Source organism: Sus scrofa, chromosome X (assembly GCF_054392235.1).
Source record: "Sus scrofa isolate SSC_HxYL_T2T_F1_AM1 chromosome X, Sscrofa_HxYL_maternal_Yorkshire_Landrace_v2.0, whole genome shotgun sequence".
NCBI lineage: Eukaryota > Metazoa > Chordata > Mammalia > Artiodactyla > Suidae > Sus > Sus scrofa.
The window spans coordinates 43,013,989-43,032,089 of NC_139401.1; the positions used below are offsets into that span (position 1 = coordinate 43,013,989).

General features: G+C 39.1%; 1 protein-coding gene across 3 annotated transcripts in view; it reads right to left on the minus strand.

The window, feature by feature from the left end:
- Nucleotides 1–15,688: 15,688 nt before the first annotated feature.
- The window catches only part of EFHC2 (EF-hand domain containing 2), a 183,537-nt gene continuing 181,124 nt past the window's right edge, over nt 15,689–18,101 (minus strand). For all 3 annotated transcript variants that reach the window (XM_085007794.1, XM_021080072.2, XM_085007793.1), the window contains one exon: nt 15,689–16,009. In XM_085007794.1, coding sequence (XP_084863920.1) covers nt 15,908–16,009 — 102 coding nt within the window. In that variant the 3' untranslated portion in view covers nt 15,689–15,907. The remainder of the gene's footprint in view (nt 16,010–18,101) is intronic.

Consider the following 18,101-nt stretch of genomic DNA (forward strand, 5'->3'; position numbering starts at 1 on the left):
CATGGGGAGTTTCCGTCGTGGCTCAGCAGTTAACAAACCCGACTAGCACCCATGAGGACGCAGGTTCGACCCCTGGCCTTGCTCAGTGGGTTAAGGATCTAGTGTTGCTGTGAGCTGTGGTATAGGTTGCCGACTCAGCTTGGATCCTGCACTGCTGTGGCTCTGGTGTCGGCCGGGAGCTACGGCTCCAATTGGACCCCTAGCTTGGGAACCCTCCATATACCGCAGATGTAGCCCTAAAAAGACAAAAAGACAGAAAAAAAAAATATTCTACTCAGCAAGGCTACTATTTGGATTTGAAGGACAAATAAAGAGTTTTAAAGACAAGCACAAATTAAGAGTTTAGCACCATTAAACTGGCTTTACAAGAACTGATAAAGGGACGTCTCAAGTGGAAAAAATTATAACTAGAAATATAAAATTATAAAAGGAAAAATTTCCTTGGTAAAGGCAAACAAAGATAATAAATCGACTGCTTATAAAGCTAACAGGAAGGTTACAAGACAAATGTAATAAAATCATCTATACCCACAATAAGTATTTGTGAAACATCTTTTTCATAATTGTGTAAAATAGTATGTGAAGAAATATTAAATGTCAGGGAAGGGATGCAGGGTTGTTAGAATGTGTTTGACCTTAAGAGATCACCACCTTAAATAGATAGATAGATAGATACATACATACATACAGATTCACAGATACATAGATAAGTGTTGTCATATATGAACCTCATGGTAACCACAAACCAAAAACCTATAACAGATACACAAACACACAAAAGAGAAAGGAATAAAGATAGTCATAAAATCAAAAAGGAAGAGAGCAAAAGAAGAACAAAAAAGAACCACAAAACAACCCCAAAACAATGAACAAAATGGCAATAAGTACATACCTATAAATAATTACTTTAAATGTAAATGAACTAAGTCCTGCAATCAAAAGACACAGAATGGCTGAATGGATAAAACAAACAAGACCCATATAAACACCACCTACAAAAGACTCACATCAGATCTAAAGACATACACAGACTGAAAGTGAGGGGATGGAAAAGGTATTCCATGCAAATGGAAAAGAAAGCTGAGGTATCAATACTTATATCAGATAAAATAAGACTTTAAAACAAAGACTATAACGAGACAAAGGAGGATATTATGTAATGATAAAAAGATTAATCCAACAAGAAGATATAACAATTGTAGGAGTTCCCTGGTGGCTCAGCAGGTTAAGGATCTGGTGGTGTCACTGCTGTGGTTTGTGTCACTGCTGTGGCGTGGGTTCCATCCCTGGCCCCAGAACATCTGCATGCCGCAGGTGGGGCCAAAAAAATAAAATAAAAATAAAAAAGAAGATATAACAATTGTAAATATATATGCACCCAACATAGGAGCACCTGCAAATGTATAGCAAATATTAACAAACATAATACAGAATATATAATACAACACATGGAATAGAAAAAAACATAAAGAACCATAAATGAATATAGAAGGCTGACTGTAGCTTGAACACAGATTTTCAACTGTGTGGAGAGACTACTCAAGAGTCTACAATACTATACTATACTAGATTATACCATTACTAGAAGGTAGACTGTGCTAAGTTAAAAGCACATACCTTAAACTCAAAAACAACCAATGAAATAACAAATTGAAGAGATATAGTGAAGTGGTCCAGAATAAGCAACTGTAGCATAAGTATTTTGAGATAAGGGCATTTGACTTCCTGAAATCCCTTATCTGCCTAAAAGCAGAGCTTCCCCAAAGAACCCAATTGTCATAAATCCCCCCCCCCCCCGCCACAGGGAGCAACTCTAATCTTCTCTTTTCTAAGAGAAGTCAGTACCATACTCAGAGAGACATTATCACAAAACTATCATATCTCCTATCCATTCTCCTAAGTGCCTAAGTATTTTTCCAACAAGTCTTTTGTTTTTCCATAAGTGCTCTTTCTCCTCCATCTTCTCCCAGAAATGCCCTTTGCTCCTCCTCATCCACTATTAAGATGGTAAGTAAGCCTCTGTCAACTTGTGTCACATGCCTTTGTGTGTCTGTAATTAAATCTTTTTTTTGCAAATCTTTTTCATTTTAATTTGCAGGCCCCCAAGTTATGAACTTAAGAGGGTAAAATCTGACAAAAGATTAGATAAAATTAGATATCCAACAAATTAGATAAAATGGAATAAACATCGATTAATCCAAAAGAAAGAAGAAAAAAGGGAAAAACTGGACAAATAGGAAGCTAACAGAAAGAAATAGACAAATTCAATCATTACATTAAATACAAGTAATCTAAATACATCAATTAAAAGGCAACAAATTTCAAGGTGGATAAAAATAAAGCAAGACCCAACTAAATGCTGCCTATAAGAAAAGTGCTTCAAATATAAAAACACACAGGTTAAAAAATTTAAAGGTGGAATATACCACGGTAACACCAGTTAAAAAAAAGCTAGAGTTGCCTTATTATCAGACGATGCAGATTTTGGAGAAAAAAAAAATTACCAAGCATAAGGAGCTTCATAATGATGAAGGGGTCAATTCATCAAGAGGACATAAAAGTCCTAAATGTTCATACAGCTTTTAAGAGAGTTTTAAGACACATGAAGCAAAAAATGATAGAACTGTAAGGGAAAAGACAAAATCATAATTATAGGTAGAAATTTCAATACCTTCCTCTTAATAATTGTTACAGCAAGTAGATAGAAAATCAGTAAGGAATTAGAAGATTTGAACAACTTAACCTAACAGTTACAGAATACTCCTCCAAACAAGTGTACAATACACATCCTTTTTAAGTGCATGATACATTTACCAAAATAGACCATATTCTGAGCTATAAAACTAGTCTCAATGAATGTAGAAGGATACAAGTCACATATATATGTTCTCTGACCACAGGGAATTAAATTAGACCATTAGAGAGATCTTTTGGAAAATCCTCAACTACTTGAAACTAAATAATACACTTTTAAATAACCTACATATCAAAGAATAAAGCAAAGAGAAATAAGAAAGTAACTGAATGAAAATGAAAACAATGTATCAAAATTTGTGGGATGCCATTAAAGCAGTATTTATGAAGATTTTACAGCACTAGAAGCCTACATTAGATAAGAAGAAAGGCCTCAAATCAATGACTTCAGTTTCCACACTAAGAAATTAGAAAAGGAAGGGCAAACTAAACCAAAGTAAATAGATGAAAGGAAATAATAATGATCAGAACAGAAATCAATGAAATAGAAAACAGAAAAACACCAGAGAAAGTTAAGGAAATATAAGCTACTTCTTTGAGATGATTAAAATTGATTAAGCTTGGACTGCCTGTTGTGGCTTAGTGGTAATGAACTTGACTAGCATGCATGAGGATACAGGTTTGATCCCCGGCCTAGCTCAGTGGGTTAAGGATCCGGTGTTGCTGTGAGCTGCGGTGTAGGTCACTGACGTGGCTTGGATCCCACATTGCTGTGGTGGCTGTGGTGTAGGCTGGCAGCTGTAGCTCTGATTCAAGCCCTAGCCTGGGAACTTCCATATGCCGTGGGTGTGGCCCTAAGAAGACAAAAACAAAACAAAACAAAACAAAATAAAATAAAATAGATTAATCTCTAACCAGACTGATCAGGAAAAAGGAGAGAGAGAGAATAGAGAAATTAGCAACATCAGGAATGACAGAGGTGGTATTACTAAAGCTTCTTCAGACATTAAAACGACAAGAAGTGAATACTATGAACTCTAAGTCAATAAATTCAATAACCAAGATGAAATAGACAAAATCCTTTAAAACACAAACTATCGATGCTCACTATATAAGAAATATATAACATGAATAGTTCTATATCTACTAAAGAAATGGAGGGTGCAGTATTAAGAAAACCTTCCCACAAAGAAAATTGTAGTCTTCACTGGTTAAATCTATTAAACATTTAAGGAAGGAATAATGCTAATTCTATCCAAACTCTTTCATAAAATTGAAAAGGGAGGAATATTTCCCAACTCAGGAAACCAAAACCAGACCAAGACATGACAAAAAACCTGCAGATCAATAACCTTCATGAATACAGGAGAGAAATTCAAACAACATTTTGGCAAACTTAACCTAGCAATATGCAAGAAGGATAACACATCATGACCCAATAATTCCGGTAATGCAAAGTTGGTTTAACATTCAAAAATCCATGTCATTTCCAATTTTAAAATAGGCAAATGATTTGAGAAGACATTTCTCCAAAAAAGGTACACAAATGGTCAACAAGTACATGAAAAGATGCTCAAAATCATTAGTCATTAGGGAAATACAAATCAAAACCGCAGTGAGGTACCAGTTCACATCCACTAGGATGACTATAATTTTTTTTAATGGAAAATAACTAGTATTGGCACGAATGCAGAAAAACTGTAATCCTCATACATTGCTGGTAGGAATGTAAAATGATTCAGCCACTGTGGAAAACAGCTTGGCAGGTCCCCAGAAAGTTAAAAGGAGAATTACAATATGGCCCAGCAATTCTCCTCCCAGGTATGTATGCAAAAGAACTGAAAACTAATGCTCAAACTAATACATGTACACGTATGTTCATGGCAGCACTATCCACAATAGCCAAAAGATAGAAGCAACCTAAGTATCCATCAAAGGATGAATAAATAAATACATTCTGACACATCTATACAATGGAAGATCACTCAGACATAAAAAGCAATGAAGTACCAGTACATGCTACAACACAGGTGAACCTTAAAAGCATGCTAAGTGAAAGAAGTCAGATACTAAAGGTCATGTATTTTATGATTCCGTTTATATAAACTATTTAAAATAGCTAAATTTATAGAGACAGAAAGCATACTGTGGTTGCCAGAGGCTGAGGTGACTGCTTAATGGGTGTGGTGCTTCCTTTAGGAGTAATAAAATGTTTTGCAACTCGATACAGGTGGTGGTTGTACAACATTGTGACTGTACTAAATGTCACTGCATTTTGCACTTTAAAAAAGTTGATTTGGGTATAGGAATTTTACTTTAATAAAAAACATTTATTAAATTAGTGGTATTTACTATATTAACAAAATTTACTTATTTGTTTATTTATTTTGTCTTTTTACGGCCGTACCCGAGGCATATGGAGGTTCCCAGGCTAGGGGTCAAATTGGAGCTACAGCTGCCGGCCTACACCACAGTCACAGAGAAGCCAGATCCAAGCCTCGTCTGTGACCTACACCACAGCTCAGGGCAACGCCGGGTCCTTAACCCACTGAGTGAGGCTAGGGATTGAACCTGCAGCCTCATCGTTCCTAGTCAGATTCGTTTCTGCTGCGCCACGATGGGAACTCCTATATTAACAAAATTTAAAAAGAAAAATCATATATAATCATCTTAATAGATGCAGTGAAAGCATTTGACAAAATCCAATTTTTATTTCCGATAAAATCTCTCAACAGAGCTGGAACAGAAGGGAGCTCCCTAAACCTGATAAAGGGTGTCTAGCAAACCCTACAGCTGACATCATACTTAAAGATGAAAAATGAAAAACAGAATGCTTTCCTTCTAAGTTCAGTAATAAGAAAGGGATGTCAATTCTCACCACTTCTATTTAACATTGTATTGTTAGTTCTAGCCAGTGCAATAAAACGAGAAAAAGAAATAAAAGGCATCTAGGTTTGACATGAAGGAAGTAAAACATTATTCATAGACTAATATCTACGTAGATATTATTCACAGACTATCTACATTAAAAAACTGATATCTACAAAATTGCCAAAAAACTAATAAATGTGTTTAAGTTTGAAAGATACAAGATCAATGAGCAAATTCAGCTGTATTTCTATCTTCTAGCAAGAATAAATCAGAAACTGAAATTTTAAAAAATTACCATTTATATTAGCATTGACACATGAAATGCTTAGGGATAAATATGTCAACTATGTGCAATACCTGTACACTAAAATCTACAAGACACTGCTGAGAGAAATTAAAGAAGCCTCAAATAAATGGATACACTGCGTTTATGGATCAGAAGACTCAATATTACGAATACGTGAATTTTCCTCAAATTGATCTGTAGACTCAGTGCCAGCCCAATATAAAACCTAGCAGGATTTTAGAACTGACAAGCTTATTCTAAAATTCATACGGAAAGGCGAAAGATCTAGAACAGCGAAAACTACTATGCAAAGAAGAGCAAAACTGGAAAATTAAAACTACTGATTTCAAGACCTGTTATAAAACTACAGTAATCAAGATAGTGTGGTACTGGTGTAAAAACAGACACATTAATCAATGGAATAGAAGAGAAAGCCCAGGGAGAGATCTACGTATATATCAACAACTGGCTTTCAGCGAAAGTACAAAGGCAATTTAGTGGAGAAACAACAATCTTTTCAACAGATGGTACTAATAACAAATAAATATCCATATACAAACAAATTAACCTGGAGCAATACCTCATATCATAACAAAAATTAATGAGAAATGGATTAAAAAACTAAGCAAAACCCCTAAAACCATAAAACTTCTAGAAGAAAACAGAGGAGTAAACCCTTGTGACCTTGGTTTCACAAAGACTGATTAGATATAATACAGCACAATCCATAAAAAAATTGATAAAACAGACTTAATCAGAACTTAAAACTTGTGCCTCCAAAAGACACTGTCAAGAGAATGAAAAGACCACCACAGTTTGGGAGAAAATATTTAGAACATGTAAGACACTCTCAAAATTCAACGATAAGAAAATAGGCAACCATAACAAGATACTACTGGAATTCCCTGGGGGCTCAAGAGATTAAGGATCTGGTATTGTCACTGCTGTGGCTCGGGTTGCTGCTACAGTGCAGGTTCAGTCCCTGGCCTGGGAACTTCTGCATGCTGCAAGCATGGTCAAAATGGGAAAAAAAAAAGATGGTATTATACATCTATTAGAATGGCTAAAATTAAAAGGATTGGTCATACCAAGTGTTTGTAAAAATGTAGAGGAACTGGGACTTCATGCAAGACTGGAAGGGAAGTAAAATGGTACAATCACTTCGGAAAATAGCTTGTCAGTTACTTTAGAAGTTAAATATTGTTACAAAGGAGATAGCAGGCGCTAACCCTCACATCAACAAACCAAGACTTAGAGTTCCCGCTGTGGTGCAAAGGGATCAGCAGCGTCTTAGAAGTGTTGGGACACAGGTTCGATCCCTGGCCTAGCACTGTGGGTTAAGGACCTGGTGTTGCTGCAGCTGTGGTTTAGGTCACAACAGCAGCTCAGGTCTGATCCCTGGCCTGGGAATTCCCTATGCCGCGGGGTGGCCAAAAAGGGGGGGGGGGAGAACCTAGAAAAAGCGCAAAATAAACCTAAAAGAACTAGAAAAAAAATCAAACAAGCAAACCAAGACTTAATACCCAACCAAACTGCAGTCTCAAACCCCCCCCCTCCCCGAAATATAACCTTTAGCCAGTTGACCCGGAATTACCTAGTCATCACTGGTGAGGTTATCCGTCCAATAAACAGGCCCTTTCCGTTCCCCTTAGTGACCTTCCTTGAAACAATGCATTCTTTGCTAATAATGTCCTTTTCCTGACCCCTTTCTGCCTTTAAAAACTTTTATCTTTTCGGAAGTTCCCTTCATGGCTCAGCGGTTAACGATCCTGACTAGGATCCATGAGGACATGGGTTTGATCCCTGGCCCCACTCAGTGGTGTTGCCATGAGCTGTTGTGTAGGTCACTGCTGCATAGGTCACAGACGTGGCTCAGATCCACGTGGCTGTGGTGAAGGCCCACAGCTGTAGCTCCGATTAGACCCCTAGCCTGGGAACTTCCATATGCTGAGAGTTTTGGCCCTAAAAAGCAAAAAACAAAAACCAAAAAAACTTCATCATTTCTATAGCTCAGTGGAGCTTCTTCCTATTTGCTAGATGAGATACTGCCCCATTCATGAGTCATTTAATAACGCCACTTTGATTGTTAAATTTACTCATTTTGTTGAATTTTTACTATTTAACAACATCTATCAACCACTGGATCCAGCCATTTTATTCCTAGGTATTTATCTAAGAGAAACGAAAGCATATATTCACACATAAACTTGTACACAAGTGTTCCTAGCAGCTTTATCTGTAATGGGTAATAACTGGAAACAACCCAAATGTCCACCAACCTGTGAATGAATTAAAACTGTGGTATAGCCACGCAATGGACTATTACTCAGCAATAAAATGGAATGAAATATTGGTACATGCAACAATATGGATGAATCTCAAAATAATTATGCCAGTGAAAGAAATTGGACCCCCCTCCAAAGTGCATAATTCCCTTTATATAAAATTCTGGAGAATGCTAACTTTTCTATGGTGACAGAAAGCAACTAAGTGGTTTGGGGGATGGTGACGACTAGCAGAATATGTGACCTCAAATATTCCTTTGGCATTAAGGATTACCTTGAGCTGAATATTTTGAGAAATAACTGCAGACGTGGGCGTAGTTCTTTTTTTTTTTTTTTTTTTTTGTCTTTTTGCCATTTCTTGGGCTGCTCCTGCTGTACATGGAGGTTCCCAGGCTAGGGGTTTTCGAATCAGAGCTGTAGCCACCAGCATACGCCAGAGCCACAGCAATGCGGTTTTTTGTTTTGTTTTTTGCTTTTGAGGGCTGCACTTGCGCCACAAGGAAGTTCCCAAGCTAGCGGTTGAATCGGAGCTGCAGCCACCCACCTACACCACAGCCACAGTCACGTGGGATCCAAGCCGGGTCTGCGACCTACACCACAGCTCACAGCTGCGCCGGATCCTTAAGCCACTGAGCGAGGCCAGGGATCAAACCCGCATCCTCATGGATCCTAGTTGGGTTCGTTAACCACTGAGCCACGAAGGGAACTCCCACGGGAGCAGTTCTGAAAACAGAAGCTAGCTCCCCTTTCTTAAGGGATGTTTCCATCTATAATGGACATCTCCCTTTGTAAGGATGTCTCTGTACCAGGAAGAGAGGATGGCTCAAAATCACAAGAAAACTGTTGACGAAGAAGGCACTGACTTAAACCTACAAAACAACCCTTAGCCTTGTTTACCTTGCTTTTCCTGGTCACCTTCCACAAGTGCTCGGCTCCCCCCACAACACAGGCCTTTCTTTTGTCTTTAGGCGAAGATGGTACTGAAGATGATGGCTTAGATCACCCTGGAGAGTGATTTTTCTGGCTATCCTCCATGTATACATGAGGCATACAGGTTAGTAAACTTGGTTTATTTTTCCTCTTGTTCATCTGTCTTTTATTATAGGGAGTCTCACCCGAGAACTCAGAATGGTAGAGGGAAAATTATTTTCCTCTCCAACAACGGGGATGTGTAGAAGGGAGGGATTTCAAAGGAGCATGAGGGAATTTGGGGGGAATAGGTTCACTATCTCGACTGGGATGATGTTTCACAGGTATATAGATGTGTCAGTTTATCAAATCTACACTTTACTAGAGTTCCCGCTGTGGCTCAGAGGAAATGAATCTGACTAGCACCCATGAGGACGCAGGTTTGATCCCTGACCTCACTCAGTGGGTTAACAATCTGGCATTGCCATGAGCTGTGGTGTAGGTGGCAGACGCAGCTCGGATCCTGCGTTGCCGTGGTTCTGGTGTAGGCCGGTGGCTACAGCTCCGATGGGACCCCTAGCCTGGGAACCTCCATATGCCGCGGGTGCGGCCCTATAAAGACAAAAGAAAATGTACACTTTACTATATGCCGTTCATTGTATGTCAATAAAAGCTCTTTTTAAAAAGAAATTAATAAGTAATACACTAGGGACTGTGATTATGAGACAACAAACTACCCTTAGCGAATCTTACCTAAGCTCACAATTACCAACCACACTCTGATGGATTTCAAACATGCATCTCCAGCCCTGACCATTCTGCTGAGATTCCTGTTCATCCAACTGGCTCATCAACATCCACCATTTAGCTATTCTACAGGAACCCTAATGTCACATGCCCAAGGCAGATTTTTTTTTTTTTTTTTTTGGCTGCACCTGCCAGGGAAGTTCCCGGGCCAGGGATCGAATCCACACCACAGCAGTAACCAGAGCCACAACAGTGACAATGCCACATCCTTAACCCACTGAGCCACCAGTGAACTCTCAAGGCAGAATTGTTAATTCCCCCTCAAACTTGATTTTTCTCTGGTATATCCCAGCATGACGAATGGCAACACCTACCTACCTTGCTGCCCAAATAACCTAGTCCTAATTTTGATTTCTTCTTCTCCCTCATCTTCAGTATTCTGATTGTGTCCTGAATCTCCACTTCCCACCAACCTCACAGCATCGCTGACATGATGTGAATCCAAACCACCCATCACTTCTCTGGCAACAGCCTCCTAGTCAGCCTTCTCACTGCCAAACTCACTCTTGTAGTTCACCCACACAAAGCAGCCAGAGAGTTTGAAATACAGACATAATCTTTTCATTCTCCAGATTAAAATCTTTCAGTCATTTTTCATGCCCTTAGGATGAAGTTCAAGCTCTTTCACGAGACTTACACACACAAGGCGGTCCCTATTCTCAACCGGCTCTCCCCAGCAATTGTCGGCTCTTGCCACTTCCCTTCTCTCTCTTCATCTGGGGTTGTCTGCGGCAGTCTGAAATGGCTTGTCAGCTCTGTTCTGTATTCAGTGAATGGCTTCACAGCAAGAATGGAAAACAGGGGTAGCAAGGGGAGGCAAAAAAGCAGGCACAAGTAACCTTATCAAGTTCCTATTACAGTCAGCTGTTCTTGTGCAGGCAAAGTAAGACGAAGGAAACACACAAGATGACTTTGGTGGAACTGTTTCTAAGGAAGAATGTATTTTGTGTTTTTCACTGAGCCATCGGCCCCTCTGGATTTTAATATTATAGTGGGGTCATAACAAGCATTTCCTCTATTGTTGGCTTTACACAGAAGCAAAGCGGTGCTCAGGAAGCTGGGAGATTGATGAATAGTTGGTTTGATGTGTTTGAACCATTCACCACTTTGAGTTAAATGTGCATATTCTGTTCAAAACAGACAATGGGGAGGGGCGGGCCCCCTTTCCCTCTATAACTTGCATAACATCAGGCCTCACTGCTTAAACTAATGAGTATTTAGAAGTAAAGGCTCCTACTGATTCTAGCCCGTCATTAATTCTCTCCTTGCAGAGCCACTGTGGAGTTTTTCATCAGCCACATTTTTCAGCCGTTTCCAGTTGCTTCTGAGCAGCAGTGCTGACCCTTGGCTTCCTGTGTGCCATCCACCACATAATGGGCTCCGAAGTCCCCACAGAAGGAATTTTACTGGGACCCCGGAACAAATGCAAAGGAGATGCACATTCTGGTCTTAGAACTCTTTAGTTTGGGGGAACTTAACTGAATTTGAATGAAAATGTTTATTAAAACCGATATACAACCTGGAAGAAGAAGGTGAGGGGGTGTGAATTACAATTTCTTTTCAACTAATTGCACAGTCAGCACTACCCTTTGTAATCAGGATGTTTGTTCCATTATCACTACAGGTTTATTTGTTAAATAGCTTCATTGAACTTGCCTCAGTAGGTTTTCCATTTTCACACATTGCGTTCTCTTGGGAATTGAGAAGCACTGCGTTTCTGAAGATGCTCACTCAACTTGAAGAGACTCATTTTTGAAAAAGTCTTAACCTTCTTTCAACTCTAAGCAGTTCAAACTTGGCCCAAACAAATATGAGGGCAGAGACTCGTCGCTTGAGTATATGTTTAATATCATCATTTGGAAGCTGTCCTTCTGAAAGACTATTTACAGACCAATTCTGAAGGATATTCAAAATGCAGAAATCTATATTCTTTTTTTTTTTTTTTTTTTTGGCCACATCTGCAGCATGTGTTAAGTTTCCAGGCCAGGGACTGAACTCACACCACAGCTGTCACCAGAGCCACAGCAGTGACCACACAGGCTCTTTAACCCACTGAGCCACCAGGGAACTCCAGGAATCTATATTTTTAACTAAAAAGAATATACATATAATTGGGAACATGACTATTCATTACTCAATGGTTTCTGCACTATTAAGCATCAGAAATATTTTGATGCTACTGCTATTTCATTAGTAGCAATGACTCCAACTGCCAAACTTACAGCAAAATCATAATGTACAGAGGAAGGGTCATGGAAATGAGGAACAAGTGAAAAGGCTATGAATCAGTTCTCACCCAAATTAAGATAAATAAACCCAAGTTGTAAAGGCAAGAGTTTGTTTGTTTGTTTGTTTGTTTGTTTGTTTGTTTTTTTGCTTTTTAGGGCCGCACCTGCAGCATATGGAGGTTCCCAGGCTAAGGGTCAAGTGTGCCGGCCTACACCACAGCCATAGCAATGCAGGATCCAAGCTGTGTCTGTGACCTACAACACAGCTCACAGCAACTCTGGATCCTTAACTCACTGAGCGAGGCCAGGGATCGAACCCACAACCTTATGGTTCCTAATGGGATTCGTTTCCACTGCTCCATGACGGGAACTCCTGTTTGTTTGTTTTTTTTTTTAACTTGGAGAGAATTCATTTTGTTCCATAATTCCCAACTATTTGAAAGAAGAAAGGGCAACTTAAATACCCAAAACTCATGACGGAGGTATCCATACAACTGCCTCGCCTGAAATCTAACTTCAAACAAAGACCAAGAATGGTGCATTTGACATTAATTGGATCAGAGGCAATCCACCAAAACTCAAGTAGGCAAAACGTTTAAGCTATCCTAAAGCTGAAAAGTTACAGTGCTCTTCATCTCTTCTCTATTGTCTAAAATTTTTAACTATTTTATTTAGTAAGCACCAATGTCAACCAACAGACATATCCACAGTGCTTCTCAAACAGGTCCAAATGGGTCAGTTGGGTTAAAAGGGGGGAGGAGGGCAAATAAGCACTGACAACCTCCAGATCTGACAACGATGAGTCCGCAAAACCATTTAATGTGAAGTTCAACAGCTTTTCATCAGTTTCTGATAAAAAGCCATGATGATGTGGGCTTTCAAATGACTTTATCAGTCATTCTCACAGTTCCAGGAATACTAAAAAACAAAAAGGTCTGCCTATATTAACTTTCAGCTCACCCAGACATCCACAGGCGGCACTTGCTTTTCTGTCAAAATGAGAAATATTAGCAGCTAAAAATGTAAGGATACGCAAAGGTTGTGAAACTCCTTTCAAAATTATTACCCAGGAACAATGACAACAGTTGGGATTTCTCTTTTTCAGAGGGATGGGAAGAGGCAGCTAAAAATTTAAGTGTATGCAAAAGTGGTGAAACTTTTAAAAGCTGTTACTCTGGAATAAAGGCAATAGTTTGGATTTCTCTTTTTCAGAGGGTAGAGACAGAAATTACAGCCATCTTCCCCACATCCCCCAGAGATTTGAGTTACAGGGTTTATTTCTGCTGAAAACCAGTTATCTACTGCTTGAAACCTAAGCAGACTGCATCAGCATTTCAGGACCACCTGGGACCAAAGAGGTGGGGGCCAGGAGATTTCCAGATGGATTGTAAGACAATTCCTTGATATTTACATAACGAGAATAAATGTTTTTCCTAAGATAACATTTCCCTTCAGTGCCTTGAGACCACCAGCAAAAGAGGGAGGTACAGAAATTCTATTACATTAATAGTCTTTGTTTTTATGGCTTTGGCATTTATTAACTAGTGGGAGCTGTTTATTGGGTCATAAACTTTACTAATGGGCATATTATCTCTAAATTATAAATCTCCTTCAGTATATGGCTTAGTTATAAAAAGAATAATTATTTAAAGTGTCTGTATGAGTGCAATGTATCATGTTTATCGGCATGATTCCTATAATGGCCATTTAACTGCTAATTGTGGGCTTGCACTGTGAATAACCAGGGCAGTGACACATATCTATGCAACAGAACAAGCAGTTGTCATCCTACAAACTCAGGAGCATATCACTGGCTTGCTTCCTTTACTTTTCTCCTCCCACTTCTCAAAAGAACTGTATTATGAGCCTGCACAAGGTCTGAAATATCTACATATTTTAAATCTTGAGGGAAAGAGAACAGACTGAAGAGTTGAATAGGTAAGTGACAAATGTGTCAGCCTGAAAAGTTCCAGGAAAGTGGCATCTTTCTACAAGCTTGTTCTCTGGGGAATGGAAAATCTTAAAGTGACAAAATGGCTTGGCACTGTCAGTTGTCTTAAAAAAAAAAAAAGACCTGGGACAAAAATCAAGAAGTCAAAATTAGATTTTATGAGTAAATGGTTCTAGTATATATTGAATATTCTAGTTTACCAGAAAATTCTAAGGGATCTATTCTAACAATGGCACATGTAGAAGTATCCTAGGTTTATACAGAGAAATGGCTTCTTGATGAACTTAAATTTAAAAAAAAAATGAAGGTGCCATTGTTGTTGAGCAAATTGGTACATCTGAGTATTAAGAAGCCAGCTCACTTCTAGGCAAAATACTATAGATGTGGCATGAAAGAATACTAAGAAGGGGCCCTTGAGATGTCATCTGTTCCTCTTCTTCCCCTCAGAGCTGTCCCTGAAGGTCAATGTCAACGTCCCTTCTCCATAAGCTTCCATTATCTCTGAGAACACTAGGCAACTGGATTTAGGATACATAGCACCTAACACTGAAGAAGAGGGTAGACTGAGACAAATGCCTCAAAGGGAACTCCCAGAGGTCTGTGGTTATGAGTTGTAATCAAATACACACTACACAACAAAAGTTCTGCTGAGATTCATCCTGTATAGTTCTAGAAGAAAAATACAAATAGGACTAGAAAAAAAAAGAAAGAAAGAAAGAAAGAAAGAAATCACACATACAAAAACAGCACTAGAGAAATGCAAAAGGGAAACATGTCGTCTTAGGATGTTAAAACTTCTGGAATGGGTGGTTACATGTGTGTGGAGAATGAACCAAAAAAGAGTTCTCAAGATCTTCAGTGTTCGCATCCTTAAACAGTTCAGACATAATACCTTTTTGGTGATACTACAGTTATATACTCATGTATATATTCCTAAGTTAACAAGCTAACTTTAGATATTAAAAGGGTATTAAAAACATAAATGCTGGGAATTCCCACTGTGGCTCAGAAGAAACAGATCCAACTAGTATCTGAGGATGTGGGTTTGATCCTGGCCTCACTTAGTAGGTAGGGGATCTGGCGTCGCCATGAGCTGTGCTGTAGGTCACAGACGCAGCTCAGATCTGGCGTTGCCGTGGCTGTGGTGTAGACTGGCACCTACAGCTCCAATTTGACTCCTAGCCTGGGAACCTCCATATGCTGCAGGTGCAGCCGTAAAAAGCAAAAAAAAAAAAAAAAAAAAAAAAAAAACCACGAATAAACAAAACCCATAAATGTTGCATATGTTTTAATTTCTCTCCCAAATTTTTGTGTGCCCGTGTGTGTTGTGGGAGGGGGGATTTTTTTCTTCTCATAGCTTTGCTAATTTCAGAAAATAAATGCCTTCACTCTACAGAGGTTTAAGAATTATTTTTGAAAAGGTGAGTTGCTACAAAGTTTAATTACATAAGTAATAATCTTGTGTCAAAAAGATTTCAAAAAATATTTAATAGAATCACAACTTAATGCTCTGGTATAATCTGATTTTATATTATCATATCTAGCTGTCAAAAGTCATTTTCTTTTTGTGTTGTAATGAATCAAATTATGTTGGATAGAAAATTACCATAAGATTCTTGGTATTAATAAATCATACATATAATAAAAATGCTCAATATTTCTCTAAATGGCATTTTTAATAGTGCTGGTACATTGGCAATATAATATAATGTTCTGAAAAACTGAAATGACAAGAAGAGAGTAATTTTGGTCTATGGATTTTAATACAAACTGTGTTTCTTTTTCGTTTTTAATGGAATTATACTGACTGAAATAAACTTGGCCAAATTAGAGCAGAAAATCAGGAAATCAAAGGGAGTTACCCAAAACTGCATTGTTACTCCTCCTCTAAGCCAAACACGTCCTTTAAAAGGTTTAAATAGCTGATGCATTTCACAGGAATAGGCGATGGCATCCCGAGCCACTCGTCTTCACATCTCTGGAAAAGAAACAAGAGATGGATATAATTAGAACTATGTGTCAAAGCGCAGTTGTGTAAATGCAACATCAGACTGTTCCTTGTTGTTATATAAGCTCTTGGTAAGTAGTTTGTTTTCCAAGCAGACGTTTCTACCATCGATGGGAGAAGTCCTTTCAGATGATAAGGACTCTGTGGCAGAGTGGATTCTTGGGCTTGATCCTCCACCCTTCCCTGTATTCGAATCATACACCGTGCTCTCTGCCATGTGACTCTGCAGAACCTCCTATGGAGTCAACTTTCCTGCCCCTCTGATGTGGACTTGGCAACGTGGCTGCCTTTGGCCTATGTAATCTCAGTAGATATACCACAAACAGAGGCCCAATATGCCTCTGCCATCACCAGGAGAAGAAACACGGCCCAAGATGCTGCTGGTCCCAGAATGACATAGGTGGAAAAAGCCCAGCTGGAATCAAGCCCAGCGGACCTATAGGCCCATGGACAAGAAAAATAAACATCTATTGCCATGAACCACGGAGATCTGGGGCGGGGCGGGGTAGGGGTGGGGTGGGTTGTTATGCAGCATTACTGCAGTGGTGGCTCCTCCTACACTTTATTAAGAACTCAATTTTTAAAATCCAAACTGTTAGCTGTACTGGCTGCTTGGTTGGTTACCATTTCTTCAGTCTAACAGTGAAAGGAGCACTGGATCATTCATGGTATGTTCTTGGGGGATAAGTTACTTTCTATATATGTATGTATAAATCTATACACACATATGCTTTATACATACTGTATATGATACATATATGTGTGTGTATATTTGTTAATTTCAGAAAGTAAATACCTTTACTCTAAAGAAGTTTCAGAATTATTTTGCTAAGGTGGGTTGCGACAAAATTCAATTATATAGGTAATAAACACATGTCAAGGAGATTTAAAAAATCTTGTATCTATAAATCTGTACACACATATGTATACATATACTTTTTATTTATGCGGCAATAGTGAATTGACATTATCATCAATGACGGGGGTGGAGTTTATAACTATGGCTGCTTATATTTCTATTGTCAAGGTTAATTGTTGCACATATCATAGGTGTTAAATCTTTCTCAGTGTTATATTAGTATCCAGAGTCACAAGGTATCACAGAAACTCAAGTAAGAGCTCAATAATCCTATGTGATGCAACCGTGGAAGCAATCTGAGTAAGTGACGTTTCACTTGGGTTTTATGAGATGAAGAGCAGTCCAGCAGGGGACTGAAGTGATGAAGGGTGTGCCAGGCATAGAGAACAGCATAAGCAAAAGCCTGGAAACCTAAAAATCTATTTTCAAGGAAGGGTGAGTAGGGAGTTCCCTTGTGGTACAATGGGTTAGGGGTCCAGTGTTGTCACTACAGTGGCTTGGGTGGCTGTTGGGGCATGGGTTCGATCCCCGGCCCAGGAACTTCCACATGCTGTGGGTATGGCTCAAAAGAAAAAAAAAGAAAGAGTGAGTAGCCCAGTGGGTCTGGGGTACACAATACAACGTGGCAAGAGAAGCAGTTGGAAGGAAAAGATGGGGCCCAACTTGGGTCCCTCTGTGCTAGTTTATACTTTATGCTGTGGCTAAGGAATGTTGCTGGTAGGTCTCACTGAAATCTGATTAGAAATGAGTTTGACAACTCATTGGATGTATAAAGAATGAAATCAAGGGGGAAAACTACTTGGAGCTTACTGTAATAATCCTGGGGAGAGATGACTGTGCCATAACCAGAGCTGCTGAGGCTGGGATGAACAAGAGCTATAACTGAGAGACTTTGCTTTGGTAGAATACACGATACCTAGGCGGTGCCTGATGTGAAGTGTTGATAAAAGAAAGGGCTCATGTAATGGGTTATGCCTCCTCAAAAAAAGATCTGGTGAAGTCTTAACCCCTTGGTACCTCAAAATGTGACCTTTGTATGGAAACAGGGTCGCTGCAGATGTAATTAGCTAAGATGTGGTCATATTGCAGTAGGGCAGATCCCCTAATTCAATATGACTGGCGTCCTTATAAACGACTACAGGTAAGGAGGGTTCCAAGACGTCTAAATTTAGTAGTAGCTGATGATGTCTATAGTAGTTTCCT